A 19,143-nucleotide genomic window follows, 5' to 3' on the forward strand; every position below is an offset into this window, starting at 1 on the left:
AGCAGAGTTTTTTTTTTTAGGGGAAATAACAAGTTTTTCTTCCCCTCCTGTTAAAGTGTATAAATGCCAGCACATCTGAAATAAGTCCAAGAGAATCTCCCTGCTTGATTTGTACATTTGAGACAGTCCTCCTATATGATTATGTAATACTAGGCCCTCTACACTTAAGTATCTTTGCCGAAAATACCCCATCTACAAGCTGTAGATTGGCTACTTTCGCCGACTGTTTGACCCCCGGAACAGGGATGCAAGGGTTCATGTGGTTAAGTCAGTTCTCTGTGCACAGCTGTTCTAACGACCTGAGAGAGGCCACCTACCGATCAACGCTTGCCTACCAGTTTACCCTTATAGGAATATACCATTAGTGTTCACCCTTTGGGGTGCAGCGGCTTACAAAAGTGTTTTAGAGTCCAAAATGTCACATTCCATGTAGCATGGATAAAATGAAATAAACTACACCGATGCCTACCTAGAAACTATATTCATAGATATGAGCTGGTGTCCAAAAACGCTCTTCCCGACAACAGGAAAATGCATTTTCTTGATTAGTATTGAATGCCTATATTTTAAAAGTAGCTCTGAGCGACCTACTGTATATTCTGACAATCACAAACTGAGATGGTAACTGGCATGTAAATGCTGATTCTCCACGTGGCCTCTTATCTCAAGCATGATGCAGGCTCTGCCTATGACATCACATGGGGTGAGAGCTGGTGCAAAGTTAAAGTCTAATGACTGATTTACACTTGATTGCGCGTGTCACGCATCGAATATAGATCTACAAGCGCACAATGTGTCACATTGAGACATGAGCTTGTTCATCCATTTTCATTGAGCGACACCAAGTATAAATCAGGCTTAAGCGGCACTCCTGCATACACACCCTTATATAGTCAAATAAAGACGAGTAAACACATACATACACACAGTCACACATTCAATTCAACAGAATAGTCCACTATGGACAATGACAAGAAGATACAGCTGGATACAGACAACCGCTCCCCTCACATATACTAACCAATGTCAGGGCAGAAGAAATTATTCGGATAAAGAAGTCGGTATATTCCCAGGCATATCCTACACAGTATCAACGGGTGTGTATATGGCAAATGGCGACGACTGTCGCCGTGTTTGATCTTTAGCTGGAATCGCACGGCTGCCATTTCAGCAGCAAAAGTTGCATTGCCATCGACAAAGCTCTTAAAGGCAGACCCTCAAGAGGGGGATCTGTTGTATGATAGTCTAATAAAAAAAATTAAATTAAAAAAGCAAACATTATCCAAAAGCATGCAACATTGTTCACGACCGCCAAAGGATGGGTCTCGATGGCCGGAATCGAGTGTAATTCATAGCCTTATTCTACAAAAAGCTCACATGAGGGGGGGAAAAAAACATCCTCTAACACAGATATGGACTGGCAGGAACACTAGGATATGGATCCCAAATACTGTAATTAAGATGTCCACCCCACCTCCCTCCCCATGATACCTATACAATCCATTTTAGGAGGAGCTACCTTAAAGCTAATCCTATGCACGGAGGCCTTAATCTTACCTGCTCATTTCACCATTGATTAACAATTATCTTCATTACATTGTTTGCTTACTGTAGCAAGCCGTTTAGTCCTAAAATCACTTATTGGAAAGAAGGAGAAAAAAAATCTATACCTTAACATTGGTAATATCATTACTGAGTATCATTAAGAGTGAGATTCAAAATTTCTTACAAAAAGAAAAAGTGCATTTATATCGATAAGAACCAACTCACTTAACTTTTAAGATCTTACCGATGCCTTATCGCTCTCTTTAAAGCCCGTTTTGTAAATAAGTCTAAAAACAAAGAAGCAGTAGCAGCAAACGGATTCTCGTCTTTTCTACAGTATTAGAACTGTTGCAGTGATTCTCTTAACAGCCAGAGAGGAAGCTGAACCCTGTTATCTACGTATCTACCTAAGGTGGATTCTCAACAATACAACGCACAACCTCCATTACCTATGGGGACAAGAGGGGGCTTGAGCGCACAACAGGTTATGAGCGGGGCGAAAGAGCCATACATGTCTGCCACCTTCAAACTATGGCAACCCTGTTCTATTGATGAAGCCAAATGAGAGAAAACGGTGTAAATGCTCAACAAGACGGACATATTTCAGTCTAACATGCGTCACTCAACAAGAGGTAATAATTTGCCATGCAACAACTCTGTCTCTCATTCCCTTATCACAGCTAGTAAAACGATAAATGACAGATTTAGCACTGTACGGTCTTGACTTGCGGAAGGGGGTATGCACTGATGTGGTGAAAACCTAGAGAACAGACCCAAAGTGTCATTTGTTTTTTTCCCCAAACGAGATGAGAAATATGGATCAACAGAAAGAAAAAATAAATTCAGCAACCAAGGGAAGAGGAAGGAACTAAAATTTGGTTAAATTAACACCTTGAGAGAATAAGACCTACATCTATGTACGGTGTGTGTAGTTTGCGTAAAAAGGTGCAAATTACTCTCGTACAGCTCCCGCATTATGCATGTACTAAAAGCATCTCATGCTTTTTTTCTTTTAGTTTTACCTCTGGCTAGCCTTTAGGTGGCTAGCCATTTTAGCGCTACATCTGTCCCACCCACAGCCCGACATGGGTTACCAATACCTATTGTATATGGATGTGTGCCTGTGCATCGACCTCTCAGGCAGGGTAGCCTGTCTTTAATATGTCTATGTGTGCCAGTCAACATATTTATGTGCATTGTGGTATTTTTTAACTGTGGCTCCCAAGGCTGCTTCAGATAATTCCATTGTATATGTACCTATCTGCAGAAGGCGATGCTTCCGCCTATACCACCCGCCCTCCCTACCCTTTCTGGGATCCCTGCCTGCGTAGTAGGCAAGTCTTTTTGAGTGTGTCGGATTTCACTAGGCGTTTGACCCAAGAGGTATGTGTAAATCCCCGGTTTACCCTCCCACACCCACCACCCTCCTTCCCACCCACCCTCACAGAAACACACAGGGCGCACGGGAAAAGGGGGCCGTCCGTAGCGGAGGGTCAAGGCCAGTCGCGTCGCTCGCCGTCCCCCCTGTGGTCAGGGCAGTGCATTTACACAGATGGATGAGTTCCCCCAGTAACCCTCCCCTAGATGAACCTACGGAAGGAACAGAAACAATCATCAGGTCAGAGGTCTGTTGGTCTATGCAGAGCTACTGGAACTGTTCAATGAAATGTAAGGCTAACGCTGGCAGCATGGTATGGCGTCAGTGAGCTGTACCACTAGGTAGGTCTGAGTAGGCTCCATGTTTTGTTTTTGTTCACTTAACCCATTTCTTTGGCTATTCAAAAATAGCACATATACAAGCTCATAGTGCAGCACTGAGTGCCGCACTATGAGCTTGTAGATCTGCTATAAAAATAAAATAAAAACAACGTGAAATTTTGTGCAAATCTTTAAATATATATATTTTAAGCAAACATTTCGGTGCCAGCTTGTATATCTGCTATTTTTGAATAGTCAAAGAAATCATACAAATTACACACATACGTCCCCGGATTGAATGGCTTAACAGGTCATTTCTGTGGTACAACACAGCTGTGACATTAAGTAGGAATGTACCACAACACTAACTACTTGGTAGACTTAAAGACGTGACACTGGTTACATGACGCAAAACATAGATTTCATCATCTACTACAGTGGTTCTCATAGTGGGGTCCGTGAGGGGGTCCCAAGCTAAATATGTTAATACAGCATCAAAAGGTCTGTTTAACCAACTTTTAACTATACCAAAGATTTAGAAGAATCTTGAAAAATTGGGGGGGTGTGGCCAAATGTATATAAATGTGGGGGTCCTTCACATAAAAACGTGTGAGAACCACTGATCTATTAATATGCCAGATCAAAGGAGCCTTCCAGACACAGGAAGCAGTAAAGTCAGTGTAAGCCTCAGTGTAAGCCAGGCTAGAATCCTATAGGTTCTGGATCAGAATATAATAGGAACAAAATGTATCATTGTTTTATCAATGAGCTGGGTGTTTCATCATATCCAGACAAAGGAGCAACATAGCAGGTCATGTTATTTTAGGAGCGACTGTGAGGTTGGGTGGTCCTACCTAACAGGCCTGTGTCCCGTGTGGACCAGGGTGGGCTAGACGCCATAGCAGGCCGAAAGACGCTCCTTCAGCAAAGGGGGGAACTGCTCTGAGAACTGCTGCCAGTTCTCCTCGCCCACCTGGTCCTTGAAGCCATGCAGGATCTAAGGAGAGACCACACAACCATCAGGAAGACCTAATAGCTTAAGTGGTAGGTTCCATCTGAAATTCATTACATTTAATATGATTTATTCTCAACTAGCTCAATCGAGCAGTCCTGAAAGTGAAGGCCTGTTTGTTTCTTACTACAGAGGCTCAAGGTGCTGCTAAGACCCGTCTCTACTGTCCCCCATCCACCACACGTCTCAGACTCAACAAAGTTCCACATGGAATGTTCAGGATTCGAGTGTCTTAAATAAGCTCATCACAGTGTGTGGATAGAGATGGGGAGGCAGGAGAACAGGATGGGGAGCGTAACTGATGGAAGGACATGGGCATATTAACCACACTAGAACACTAGAAGAATTTAAATTAAGTCCAGCAGAGCACCAAATGTTTGGAGCACATTAGTTGGAAGGGATTGTGTCATTGGTAAATATGGAATTCTAAATGTTCCATCTTGTCACTCTGAAGAAACCTCACCATGTTGCATATCTAAGCCTTGGGATAACATAAACCCTAGGCCTTAAACACCAAGACTTGTTTATATTCAATTAGGGCAAACTTTCAAAGTTCCAAAAGGGAACTCACTACAGCTTGCATACAGGTAAAAAAAATAAAATAAAATAAAACGACCACACTTTGCATTTTTGGAAAAATTTAATTTCCTTTAGGTCATACTCACTTTATAAAACATGTCTCTCAGGTCATCCTTGGGGCTGACCCAGGAAGCCACTGCATCGCAGAAGAAGATGAAATCCTGGACAGACACATGAATATTTAATGTCATTACTGTTTTCTACACTCAGTTGGGGACCCTCTGCTTCTCCTAATCCACTGATCTCAGAACGTAAAAAATCCACACATATGATTTGTCAGATTTCGAGTGTCTTGTTTAAGGTTCATCATAGAGTAGATGAGTATTGAGAGAGCAAAAGAAACTTATGTTACAGTGATGTGTGTGTGTGTGTGTGTGGGGGGGGGCACACAGGTTTGTCAAAACGTTCAACTCTACGGTTTGACAGACTTCATTTAATACTTGCCATGTCCTGACAGATACGACTGACTTCATGACAAATTATGATTAGCAGTATGTGGTTCTAACTACCTTCCTCGTTTATATGGAGACATATTTTTGGTCTATTTTTGGTTGAATACATAAGGATTTTATGAGTCATGTTAGATTAAAATCTTGGGTGGGGGTTTATGTCCCAATATGTTAAAAACATATATAATTGAAAGAGAGGTCACTTCCATTTCCACATCACTGTGCATCAAGTTAAGTTCTCATTAATCCAGTAACCAAAACAAAACACCCACCTGCACCACTCCTCCAGGGTTGACCCCGATCATCATGCAGATTCCTCGGAAGGCCGAATCCTTCTCCTCGTTATCCCGGATATTCCTCAGTGACGTGCACCTGGGCAGAGGAGTGGTTACAACAAATGTTTCGTTATAACCATTGAAGTTAAAACCCATAAACTAAACAAACCAAACCTACATATACACACACAAAGCCTTTAGGTTCTGGATCAGAAATAATAGGAACAAAATGTATCATTGTAAATCAATGAGCTGGGTGTGTCATCATATCCAGATCAGCAATATCTAAAAACACTAGATAGAACTTTAACCATTCACTGTGACTCACCATGGTCTGATGAACTGCTGCAGCTGTGGCGCCACCTCCTGGGGACAGACGTAACCCAGCCTGCCAATCGTAATGGCTGCACACATGGGGAGACACCAGAGGGTTCAGTTATATACCGGTAGGTACAGTTGGTCTAGCTGCAGTTTGTATATTAAAGTCCAGCGAATTTACCTTGCAAAGGTGATGACAAATCTCTCTCAAATACACCCCCCAATTAGTTTTTTAAATCAATACATCTGAAGTATATTAACTCACATCACCCAAATCTCAAATCTTCTGAAAACTATGCAAGCTGCTGTGTGTGGCTAACCTGAGCCGGCTCTGCTGTTAGAGAGCATAGGCCGAAGTGCACAGTCTTTTGCAGTCGTGCAGTCTTTCTGGGGCAGATACAACATTGACAGTGACACCCAATGAGGGCCCGGCCATCACAATGCTCTGTTCTAATTAAACAGACAGATGCCCCTGGTCCGCACTAATTCTAAGTTAACTAGGCACCAGCCAAGCACCAAAGCCGGCCACTACCATTGCCCACCCCTTCCTCCCTCCCGGCCTCAAGGACAGTGGAACCCGGCCCGAAGGACCCCAGCCGTGACGCAGAATGCCACAGGGAGAGGCATCCCAGAGACCGGGCTCTGCGCGCCCATCGACTGGAACTCAACTCAACTTCATTGAAGCCACGGCATCGACTTGGACTAGCTTTAGGCAAAAAACCAGCAGAGCGAGGCTACAAGCTACGGAACTAGTGATTGAATTATTGTACAAAGATAATATGTAACCACTTTTAGTATAATCAATAATTACATTTACGGTAATAGTAATTAATGAGGAAACCACCACCAATCCTGTGTGTAATTGCTGCCGGCATAAATCGGTCTGCATCATGCTCGGAATGTACATAATCCTTCAACTCCTGATGCCATCTTTTCTTTCTGTATATAATCCATTGCACTTATAAATATAGCATGGAGCAGTAGGTGGTGAATCGCCCGTTTTGTTGCAGACAACGATTGTTTGTTTAGTTTAGAGTTAGGTTTAGTGAGTGGTTGTTTAGTTTAGGGAGTTAGGTTTAGCGAGTGTTTTTTTTCTACCTCCCCATCTGTTTTTGATTTGTAGCAGGGGCAGCTACATGGCATGCTACACATGTCGAGTCCCAGAATGGGCATGAACTCAGCTACAGGGACAAGAGAGAGCACCGCACTATGGTTAACATACAGAATACATACACACACACACACAAACACACACATGTTAATGTCAATACACATGAACGCTTAACAGATTCACCTGTAGATCTGGATCAGAAAAGCGTTTTGGGAACAAAATGTATCATTTTGATTCAATGAGCTGGGTGTTTCATCATATCCAGATGAGAAAGAAAACTTTATGCATTAAAAAAAAAAAAACTGACACATCATTCAACGTCAATCCCAAAAATGGACCCTAACGGGTGTATACTGTCAAGAGTTAAGGGGGGGTCCTTGAAATGTAAAAGTTTGAGAACCACTGCTTTATCCCATACACAGTATGGAAAGAAAAGTCTGGTTTGAATATCTGTTGAGGATAACATTACTAGTTAATGATGAATATGTACTGTATGTGTGTTTACCTGTGTTCTCCAACAGGGTCTTAGGGGTATTGGGCCTGTTGATGATCTCCACCAGGGGTGGCAGAACCAGGCCCACATAGGGCTGCATCTCTGCACCTGGAAAACACACCAAGACACAACACACTGTCAAAACAGCTGGGAACATCCTTTGTCCAACCAGAGCGGTCAGCAGCTTTTGGAATGCCATTACATTTTTTTCCCCTCAGCCCAATTTAGTCACTGCCGATTCCCCTCATGGATATGTCCCTGGCAATATACTTGCCAATACTTGTTGGTCTCGGGAGGGTGTAGACAAAAGAGCTGGGTAATATGGACAAAATCATTTTTGGCCCAAATACCTCAATATCCATTGTGACATAATTCATTGAACATTTATTTTAAAGTATAAAATAAGGCTTTAAGTGATTACAACTAGGAAAAGACCATACACAAAATCCCAGGGCAACATATTGTCTCATATCACAATATCGATATAATATTGGTATACACTGCCCTAGTAGACTATCCCCTGACAGTGGGGAGTTTCACCGGGAGGGGTAACACATATGGAAGAACACGCCATCCCTCCCAGTTCCACTCCCTGCTGAACAGGCACCTCAACTAACCAGTAGGATTCACTGGTGCAGTGACAATGCCCCCCCTTGCTGACTGGATCAGACATCATTTGGGAACAAAATGTATCATTGTAAATCAATGAGCTGGGTGTATCATCATATCCAGATCAGCAATATCTAAAACACGGCTAATTGTTTTGTTGGAACCAGAGGCACAGTGGAGGAAGCACTTTCCATGGTGGTGGGAAGGAACGTTACCCAGACGCCATTATGAAACATCGTGATCAGGAATCCCACTCTGGAAAATGTTTACTTTTCGCTCCAAAGAATCAACCAATAATAAAGTTTCCCCATGCACAGTTTGTATGTATAATAGCAACATGGTTGTGCTTCACATGGACATTTTAATTTACATATGAAAATGGGTTGTTTTTAGTAAGTTATTAAGGTCTAGTGTGCTAAATGATTCTTGACAGTAAGGCTGCAACAACGAATCGATGAATCGATTAAAAATCGATTAGTAAATAAGTTGCCAACGAATTTACTAATCGATTATTAATCGACAACGAATCGCGAGTGTTTCCCGACATTAAATGTAATGTAATATAATGTAAATGCTGCAAATCATAGGGGGAGACGTGCAGTCTATTCCTCCTTGAGAGTTGCGCATGCGTACTAGCGACCGCAGCTGTCAACAAGCCGGCTAGACTAATGGCGGCGTCTACGAGTGAGGCTGCTGCAGCAGATCGCATCAAAAGATCCAAAGGCTGGGAGTATTTCACGTTAAACAAAGAAAAGAAAAGAATGACTTGCAAACTTTGCAAGGCGGACTTTGCGTGGCATGGGAGCACGAGCTCAATGAATGAGCATCTGAGGAGAAAGCATATAGGAGTTTTGGAGTCGGACGAAGACTCGCCACGGTAAGTTAGCTTGTGGGCTTGCCTATATAAGACTGAGTTGTCTTGGCTTTTAACATTTTGAATTAACTTTCCACTGCGGAAAGCCTGGTTTCTTTTTACCGTGCAGTACTGGTCAGGATTCAGGTCCAGTCAGTCTATTTATTGCTCTATTTGCGCTATTAGAAACATGAATGCTAGGACGTGATCAATTCACTTAGCAGGCTGCTGATCCGGTCTTAGGCGGAAACACTACGTGCGTGTATGTGTATGTGTAATTACCGGATACAGTAGGCGGGCTCTAGACCGGATCCCAGCGCTAAGCAGTAAATAGAAACCAGGCTTCAGCATCAGTGTTGCCAAATCTGCTTATTATAAGCTTTTTAACATTGTATTGAAAATGGCAGATCTACAAGCTCACAACGTGTCGCTAGCGATGCGACACGTTGTGAGCTTGTAGATCTGCTATTTTCAAATAGCCGATGTATATACAGTAGGTTTAAGTACTAAGTATTAAGTGCTCATGTGGCAAAATAGACGCTGCTTTTGGGCTTGTTTTCCTAGACCTGGTTGCTTGTTTCTCTCACAGAATCTGGCTACACTGTTTAGCACGCAGCACCGCACATTAAAGCCAAGACATCTACGTCTCTCTGCCTCTATACCTGCGTGCAGGATTATAGAATCAACAATATGAAATGACTAGAATGTATTTTAATGTAAAATAAAATGTGAATGAATAATAATAAATACAAGTTGAGTGTACTAGAGAAATGTTACAATTTAGCTTGACAAATGTCTTTCCTTTTTTTAATCAAATGTATGCAGTCACAAGAAGAGTAAAGGTGCCATGGATGCCTATGTGCAACAGAGGCAGACATGTACTCCACAACAAGCAACTGTCCTCACCCAGTCAGTACTAAACATGTTGGTCAACGACATGAGGCCCATTGCCATGGTGGATGGTGAAGGGTTTAAAAAAATGATTCATGAGTTCAACCCTGACTACACCCTGCCATCAAGACCTACCTTCACCAAGTTGATGGAGAAGAAATATAACGCAACTATTCTGGAGGTAAGTTTATAACACACACACAAATATTTAATTTAAGCAATTATATATTTCATAACAGAAAGAAACAATATTAAGATTGCTGATTCATGAATTAATTTAGAATAAATAATAACATGGCTGCAATAATGTAAACAAATCTAAAACATATGTTTAATGTTTGGGTCTCACTCTCTGCCCTTAAAATGTTAACTAAAAGCACCTCTGTCTTTTAAGGTAAAGGAGATGTTAGAAGATGTCAGTGGCTCCCTCGCACTGACAGCTGATGCGTGGACCAGCCGTGCCACAGAGTCATACCTTGGAGTTTCCTGCCATTTCATCACCAAAGATTGGCAAATGAAGACTCTGAACCTGGCCACCATGCCTCTGGAGGAGAGGCATACTGCCGACAACCTTGTGACATGGATGGAGGAGGTGGTGAACAAATTTGACATCTTGCCTACCAAAATAAAAGCAGTAGTTCATGACAACGCCTCCAACATGATATCAGCAATGGAAAAGCTGGAAGCAAAACATGGATGGGCCTCTGTCCGCTGCGCTGGTCACACACTCCAGCTCGTAGTTAACGGTGCCCTCAAAGATACCAGCATCGCCAGAGCTATAGGTGCCTCAAGATGCGTGGTGGAATTTTTCCATAAATCCGAGAAAGCCGCAACAAAACTGAAGGTGAAACAGCAGCAGATGAACTCACCAGATCACAAGATGATCCAGGATGTCAGTACAAGATGGAACAGTACATTCTACATGATAGAGAGACTCCTGGAACAGCGCTGGCCAGTCACTGCAACTCTATCTGATCCTGACATGCCAAAGGGCAAACAATACTTGGACTTGAAGGCAGAGCAGTGGGTGCTGCTTGAAGAGCTGGTGCAAGGATTGCGGCCGTTTGAATGTGCTACCGTTTACCTTAGTGGGCAGGAGTACGCAACTGCTTCATGTCTCCCACAGGTGGTCAAAGGGCTGCAACGGTCCATGCAGCAAAACAGTTTTCAGACGAGTGCAGGAAAAGCCTTTCTGTCCACTGCAAAAAAAGGGATAACCGATAGATGGGGGAGTCTGATCACCATCAAAAACCCAGAGAAAAACCCACTTCTTCTTGCAGCTGCCCTTGACCCAAGATTTCGAAAGCTCAAGTTCATGACACCTGAAGATGGCACAAGGGTGCAAGGGGCAGTTGAAGTCCTTGCTATCAAAGAAGCAAAGGAGAGCGCTGGTGAACCCACACAACAGCAGGAGAACGTCAATGTTGGAGCTGAAAAATCTGCACTGGATGACCTCCTTCTTTCTGACACAGACAGTCAGAATGAGAACTCGGATCAGTCGGATGAAGAGGAAACCCAGGACGACGATAAGATCCAAATGGTGAGGAATGAAGTTCAGCGGTACTTCAAAGAGCCACCTCTAGCCAAAAAGGGAGACCCTCTCAAATGGTGGCGAGAAAATGAGAAGAGTTTTCCCACACTGTCAAAGGTGGCAAAATCTATTCTGTGCATTCCTGCAACATCCACCCCGGCTGAACGAATCTTCTCTGCAGCAGGGAATATCTGCTCTCAGAAGAGAGCCAGCCTCACACCAGAGCATGTGGAGATGCTAACTTTCCTCACTTTGAATAAACTGTGAATTTATTTGACATCATGTAGCCTACTAGGCTAGCTCATGTTGCAAGTTGCAACAGAGCTGTGTCTGACTGTCAGACCACAAAGTGAATGCTGTGCAGTGTTCAGAGAATGCACTTTCTTTAATTGAGATAACTTTATTGTTGCTGCTACATCCTTGGTTTAAAAAAAACTACTATTTTGGTGCTACTGTAGTTTGTTTACAGGAAATGTAACATTTTGATTTTATATCAGCACTTTGCCTACAGTGTACTGTTTACAGAGAAAATATATTTTATGTTTTATATTCAGTATATTTTTTATTTGATTGAATACTTTTATAACAGTTTTGTTATGTACTTAACAGTACAGTTGTTGCACAGTCAAGATAGCGGTAATAAAATATTATCTTTGAAGGAAGTATCTATTCATTATTATTGTCTTTATTGTTAGTTAAAATATTATCTTTGAAGGAAGTATTCATTATTATTGTCTTTATTGTTAGTTAGAACATGCCTAAAACAACCTAAAATCGAAATTATAAGGTAATTGCTTAATAAGTGCGATAATCCGATTAATCGATTAATCGATAAGATAATCGACCGATTCATCGATTATGAAATTAATCGTTAGTTGCAGCCTTACTTGACAGGTTTAAGAAGTACCTCCAGATATCTGTATTTTCCCCCAGAGTTGTCACCAATACTTCCAAAAGATACATGAACAACATTCCATCTAACATTTCACGATGAATTCTCTTTGACAGGAAAACTAGTCTTCTACGAAACAATTTTAAATCAGGTTTTTACAGCAGAGAGAAGACATCAATACTTCTAAATGAACACAGATCAAACAAATCTATACAAGTATACAACACAAATACAAGAGTTAATCATTCTCTACCACCGTCCTTGATTTCTACTGCCCTTTATTCTGAAAGCGTTGATTGACCGGGCCATTGGTCTACCTAAGCTCACCTGCATCATTCCCCGTTTCCTGCTTGTCACCTCTGCCTGTGGGGATATCACACACATACAGTCACTAGGGCTGATCAGGGAGGAATGCAGCGCTGGCCTGACCACACTCACACGCAAAAACACTCCATAGCTGCATAACCGGACTCACACACGAGCAATTAAAGTTAGATGAGTGGAAGGTTCATGCTCCATTTTATCTAAGGCGCCGTCTAAAATCTACGTTCAATGCACGGCAATGTCCCGGCACACTGCACAAGCATGCTGTCCTAGTGTCACTCAATCAATGATCCAGAGGCACACAGAAATGCATATGAATGCAATGCCTCCCAATTCCAGCGCAAAGTACCAGTTACGTTTCAAGAGCAAGACACAGGACAAGAAAAGTCAACACACACACACACACACACACAGAGAGGTCTTCTACTATTCTAGTCTACAAAGCTAAGTAGAGGTGCCAGTGTTTCTTCGAGTCATTAGATCAAGGTTAATGGAAGAGGGTCACTAAGATACTGCATCACACAAAGGGCTGAAGTGAGAGCAAAACAGTTACTGGACAAAGAACAAAAGAGCAAAGAAAGAAAGGTTAGCGATGTGAGATCATAAATGAAAACAGCTTTCTCACCCATCTGCATGGAGATCTCGCCGATGGCCCAGGTGGCGTTGTTGCACACAGAGATAAACTCTGGGTTCAAGTTGAGTCCCAGAATGGGCATGAACTCCGCTACAGCGACAAGAGAGAGCACCACACTCTGTTTAACATACAGTATATATATATATAAACACACAGACGTTAATGTAAACACATGTGAATGCTTAACAGATTCATATGCAGATCTGGATCAGAATGTTGTTTTGGGAACAAAATGTATCATTTTAGTCAATGAGCTGGGTGTTTCATCATATCCAGGTGAGAAAGAAAATGAGATTTATTTCAAAACACTGACACACATAACTCACCAATACAGGGCTTGACGTGAGGGAAGCAGGCCTTGGTTAGATCTCCCAGCAGTGCAAAGGAGCTCTGTCTCACCTCAGGCATACTGTCCTGCAACACGAAGACAAACAGCAAATTGAGAAATTAGGGATCAGCACTTGTAGTGATTTAGAGATGTACATTGTCCTGGCAGACATTAGCTTAACCTGTAGGGATCTGGATCAGAATATAATAGGAACAAAATGTATCATTGTTTTATCAATGAGCTGGGTGTTTCATCATATCCAGATATGGGAAAGATTATTCTTCCACACACACAGTACCTGCATGCACTGGAAGAGCAGCGTCATGATGTTGGAACGAGCCACCAGCTGTTCCACGTGGCCACCGAGGCCCTCGGCCAGGCCGCTCAACAGGTCCAGAGCCACGATCATGAAGTCCTTGTCGGGGGATTCATACTGGTCTGGCTGCTGGTTGTACATCTATGTGCACAGCACACACATATAATGAGATCTATACACTTAAACTCACATTAAAATAGACTGCTTTGAGTTCAATTGAACACCATCAATACAATAGGGTTAGAATGAGTCCCTCTACCAGCAATGATTGAGTCTATGGATGCTAATCAAGTGATTTAACATGTGACACATAGCCTTGATTTAAAGGACGACTTCACCCAATCTTCATGTAATTGGTCCTCACTAATGCTCATGATACGGTACAATTCTTGTCTATTCACTCATGTCATTAAATATTTTTTCATTCGTCATTGGCAGGGTGAGCCCTGGCAGAATTCGACGAGTTAACTCGTCCATGGCGGTCAATGAGTTAAGTACAGTACTTGAGTACATGTACTTAGTTACTTTCCACCACTGATGTAACATAACCGCTGCAGTGAAAGAAAGCTACAGACCCATCACTAGTGGCTGTATAACAACACTCCATGTTTGTGTTGTGTGTATGTTCTCACCATGGCCTGTGCAAGTGTCTTCTGGACTAAGGTGACGCAGCGCTGGTAAACAGGCTCACAGTAAGGCAGGAAACCACTCTGCAGGGCTGTGGCGACTGACGACAGACACTAGAGACACAAAGACAGAAGGGCTAGTTAAACCAAGATAAAAGAGCATAAAACACAAAAAGCACATGTTTACCTATTGGCAATTACCCAAGAATTATTCCAATTAAATAAAGTTTTATGGGGAATGCAACCAAGTCATGTTTGACCTAGGGTGCCTCCAGACCGAATGCCAAAGAAGCTTTTCAAGAGGAAAGAATGAATGAATTCAATTGAAAGCTTCAAGTTGTGGCTTTGTCACACTGGAAAACATAGTAGCACTAGCTTTAAAAAAAACAGTTTGCGCCACAAAGTGGCCTGCATCGGTATGATTGCCACTTTGGTATTTCACAGATCAATATTAAAAGGAACATTTAGCACTGATCAGTGCAGTTGAAATCTTTTAACTCTGGTATTATGCAGACAGGCAACTGCACTCTAGGTGTGTCCTTTTTCAGATAGCTGATCTATTCTTTGAACTTGTCGGATGAAACTATCCTGAAATTGAAGACTTGCATCTTGCTATGGAAGATCTAGGTGCTGCTAAGACCCATCTCCGCTGTCCCCATCCACCACACGGCTCAGACTCAACTAAGTTCCACATGGAATGTTCAGGATTCGAGTGTCTTAATCAAGCTCATCACAGCGTGTGGATGGAGATGGGGAGGCAGGAGAATAGGATGGGGAGCATACCTGATGGAAGGACATGGGCAGATTAACCACACTAACATTTAGCAAAGTTGTTGGAAGTCTCTGGTAAGTTTGCAAACATTCTTGCTAAAGCTGTATAATGTACCATTGTGTAAAGTGCAGGAAGACTGAGACTCTCAGACTGAGACTCAGACTTTTTTGTTTGTTTTTGGTAAAAAGAAACACAAGTAATCATTATATAACTTAAACCCAGGTTAAACACATAAAAGTGTAATGAAACACTTGTTTCCAATGTGGTCCTGTAAAGCTGTAGTTAAGTTTGTAGTGTGAATAAAGCAACACGTAGCAATTCAGTGCAAATAAACCATTAAGCAGATTTCTTTTAACAGTGATGTTTAGTGGTAGATGGGGCAAACACGTGTGTGTGTGTGTGTGTGTGTGTGTGTGTGTGTGTGTGTGTGTGTGTGTGTGCGTGCGCGTTCACCTCCAGCAGAGGGAAGAGATCCTTGTCTTCATCCTTCAGCTCGTTCCACTTGGCAATGAGGGGAGGCATCAACTTCTGGATGTACTCCTTGAGAAACATGAAACGGAGAACATTGTGTGTACACTACAGCATAACTAAAAACTCTAGGGATATACCATTCACACAGTGTAGTGTTCACCCTAGAATTGTGCACCGGCCAACAGAACTCCTACCAGGCCAACTAAATCCCCCCTTATGCCCATTTATTCAGAAATTGATAACAATTTGCACGTGGGAAACGTTAATGACAACACACGCTTAATAGATTCACCTGTAAATCTGGATCAGAAAAGCGTTTTGGGAACAAAATGTATCATTTTGAGTCAATGAGCTGGGTGTTTCATCATATCCAGATTATTTTATTTATTCAGAAATCGATAACCGGGCCTGAAAAAGATTCTATATCTAGGGGAACCTCACCATTTTACATTTCCAAGCCTTGGGATAACATAAACCCTTGGGCCTAAACACTAAGACTTGTGTTGTCCAATCAAAGGGAAAGTTTGCCCTAATTGAATATAAACTATGTTCCATTGCTTTTGTTAAATAATAATAAAAAAGTCAGATGTCAGATCACCTAGTGATCTTAACCCCAGTACTTCTAGGGACAACCCTACTCTGGAGCGGGGTTTAAGAAGCTCAGGGTTTTCCTATTTTGGGCGTGTCACAAATGTTCCTTTTCTTTCCTTTTTTCAAAAATAGTGAAAACAGCAGCTTGTGATGCAACAAAGGGCCCCATGGATGTATCATAGAGACTGTCGGGTGGAAACCGACAGACTAATGTCCAAAACTGTTACTTTTCAGGATTCAAATAAAAGAAAACAGCAAAAGTAGCAGATCGACAAGCTCAAAACGCATCAACCTTTGTCTGACGCTGTAGTATGATCAAATAATTTTGATCACACTAAATTCTAATTTACGAAAAAAACTCAAAGGTTAGGATATGGAGATACAGTAGGAGGTTTCTGCCCGACAGCAGCGATAGGGTCTTAGGAGCCTGGGCTAAACGTCATGCCAAAATGCCTGTACGCCCTGACACTTACTGGCTGGTTGAGATGGTGCCCCACAGAGTCGGCCAGGGTGCCTATGGCGTCATAAAGGATGAGCAGGTTCTTGTGCTGGTACTTTCCAAAAGCAAACACCAGTGTGTCCAGGATGAAGCTCAGGTAGGGGACCAGCTCTGTGCATGCCTCCTCCTCCAGGGTGGCAAACGCACTGAGAAAAAGAAGTAACAATGGATGAGGAGGTGCATATGTCATTGGAAACCTGACATCCTTTTTTGGGCATGTCAGTATTTTGTCATTTTTGAAATGTAGATCTGCCATTTAAAAAATAGCAGATCTACGTTAAAGGTAGGGTACGTGATATTTTTAGGTTTTTCTTTTTTGTTTGTTAAAAAGGTTATTAAAGTACTATATTCTGATAGTAATCATTGCTACAGAGCGTTTGTTCGGTCACAGGGGTCTCTCCAGCTCTTTAGTAAACAGAATATTTGTGCATTTTCAGGTAGGTGACAACATTTAAGCCAATCAGGAGAGAGCACTGAAAATACATTTTCTGTTTAATAAAGAGCTGGAGAGACATGGGAGACGAGACGCCTTTTACTGAACAAACAAAAGTCTATAGCAATGAGTACTATCAGAATATAGAGCTATTTAACACTAATTTTAACCAAAGTAGATCACTTACCCTACCTTTAATAACACATGCTTAATAGATTCACCTGTAGATCTGGATCAGAACGTATCTAAAATGTATCATTTTAGTCAATGATCTGGGTGTATAATCATATCCAGAAGATATTCAGTGAAAAGAGGAGCGGGTCTAGGCCCTGGGTAGCCTGGTAAACCCTCCCTCCGGAAATCTCATTTCCATTTGATTTCAGGAGTGAGTCTGGCCTGATCGCCCATTCTGCAATATTGGCTGTGGGCTGGAGTTGGCCGGGAGTAATACCGTTGACTGACAACCCCTTCAGCCAATGATCGTTTTTCCCCTTCAGCCAATCAGCAGTTCACCAGACTAATGTGACGCAACGGGACTTTTGAGACGGCCATGCCCAAAATGGGTTGCCTTATTCGGATACATGCGTGTCACTGCCCGCCCCTACCGGTTCTCTAAATTTTTATTTCTAAATAGGCTCTGTCATGATTAATTGACCACATATATGAAGTTAAACAACTACATTCTATCCAAACGATATCTTATAAGTAAATTCCGTGCCTCAAAATAGAAGTTTGAGAGCTTTTTGAAGTAAAAAAACAGCGGAGAAAATAGCGGACAGAAAAGATGGCTGCCGTGTTTTGTCGGCTGCATTCAGGCTACACTCGGTGCCATTCGGGCTCACTCGAACTCGCCACCTGATTGGCCAACTGTCGCTGTCAATCACAGAACGATGTGCGACGACGCTGATAGGCTCGTCCATTTGGTGTACAGTACACAGCCAATATTGCAGAATGGGCGATCAGGCCAGACTCACTCCTGAAATCAAATGGAAATGAGATTTCCGGAGGGAGGGTTTACCAGGCTACGCCCTGGGGTACTTGGTCAACATAATATAAAAAAGTGGTTATGTGGTTTTAAGAGGGGAATGAGAAAGATTATAGAGGACAACTCAGGACAGACGGGGTACTTGCGTACACCAACACATACAGTCCCTCCTTGATGCACCCACCTGCAGGCAGCCTCCTGCACCCTCTTGTTGCCGTCCAGGATGCGTTTCAGCAGCTCCGTCATGAGGGGCTTGAGGTGGGAGTCGGGGGGCTGGGACACCACCCAGTGGGCGTAGCGGCTCAGGGTCCAGCAGGCAATGGAACGCACCAGGGCCTTCTTGTCGCACAGACACTGGATGAGGTGCGGGAGGAGCTCGGGTAGGTAGGGAACCATGCCCTGCATGCAGCCTGGAGGATGGGAGAGAGAAATTAAAAGTATGAAGAGCTTGTGACAAAATAATAACACATTGGATCCATTAGAACACAGGTTTTTTCTCTCTTCTTTTACCCTTCTTTGCTTTTACTATATTTTCCTTTTAGCAAAATTTTAGTTATCCTTATTTAGATCCGTTTTAATGTTTGTAATCAATGGTGTAGACAACCGCTTCAATTCCTCATTTTATATAGACACGTTATGAATATTTCTACGTTTAACAAAATTGAAATATGCATCCACCCGAATACACTGTTATTTCTTTTCTGTTCTTATATACACGTAGACAATGGGGGGGGGGGGGGGGGGACTAAAAAGAGGAAAGCAATTGCAAATGTACACATGTACTATTGTATTCAATTCCCTAATAAAAATAAATGTATTTACCGGTACATTTACACTCAGTTTTGGACATACAATGTTTGTTTCTGCCCGACAGCGACGATATTTAGTTTGGGACCCAGATCTTGGAC

General features: G+C 42.4%; 1 protein-coding gene across 3 annotated transcripts in view; it reads right to left on the bottom strand.

The window, feature by feature from the left end:
- Positions 1 to 2,993: 2,993 nt before the first annotated feature.
- LOC308099004 (transportin-2) overlaps positions 2,994 to 19,143 on the bottom strand; it is a 28,550-nt gene continuing 12,400 nt past the window's right edge. The window contains exons 13-26 of one of the 3 annotated variants that reach the window (XM_080447506.1): positions 18,420 to 18,645; positions 16,792 to 16,963; positions 15,710 to 15,796; positions 14,491 to 14,598; positions 13,841 to 13,987; positions 13,541 to 13,628; positions 13,206 to 13,304; positions 12,584 to 12,619; positions 7,493 to 7,588; positions 5,887 to 5,962; positions 5,556 to 5,655; positions 4,921 to 4,995; positions 4,098 to 4,240; positions 2,994 to 3,135 (exon numbers count right to left, since the gene is read on the bottom strand). In XM_080447506.1, coding sequence (XP_080303632.1) covers positions 4,133 to 4,240; positions 4,921 to 4,995; positions 5,556 to 5,655; positions 5,887 to 5,962; positions 7,493 to 7,588; positions 12,584 to 12,619; positions 13,206 to 13,304; positions 13,541 to 13,628; positions 13,841 to 13,987; positions 14,491 to 14,598; positions 15,710 to 15,796; positions 16,792 to 16,963; positions 18,420 to 18,645 — 1,418 coding nt within the window. In that variant the 3' untranslated portion in view covers positions 2,994 to 3,135; positions 4,098 to 4,132. Of the gene's footprint in view, positions 3,136 to 4,097; positions 4,241 to 4,920; positions 4,996 to 5,555; positions 5,656 to 5,886; positions 5,963 to 7,492; positions 7,589 to 12,583; positions 12,620 to 13,205; positions 13,305 to 13,540; positions 13,629 to 13,840; positions 14,000 to 14,490; positions 14,599 to 15,709; positions 15,797 to 16,791; positions 16,964 to 18,419; positions 18,646 to 19,143 lie in introns of all 3 variants that reach the window. The other 2 variants (XM_080447505.1, XM_080447507.1) reach the window with 2 other exon arrangements.

This window comes from Gymnoscopelus braueri, assembly GCF_963280865.1.
Source record: "Gymnoscopelus braueri genome assembly, chromosome: 13".
Taxonomy (NCBI): Eukaryota; Metazoa; Chordata; class Actinopteri; order Myctophiformes; family Myctophidae; genus Gymnoscopelus; species Gymnoscopelus braueri.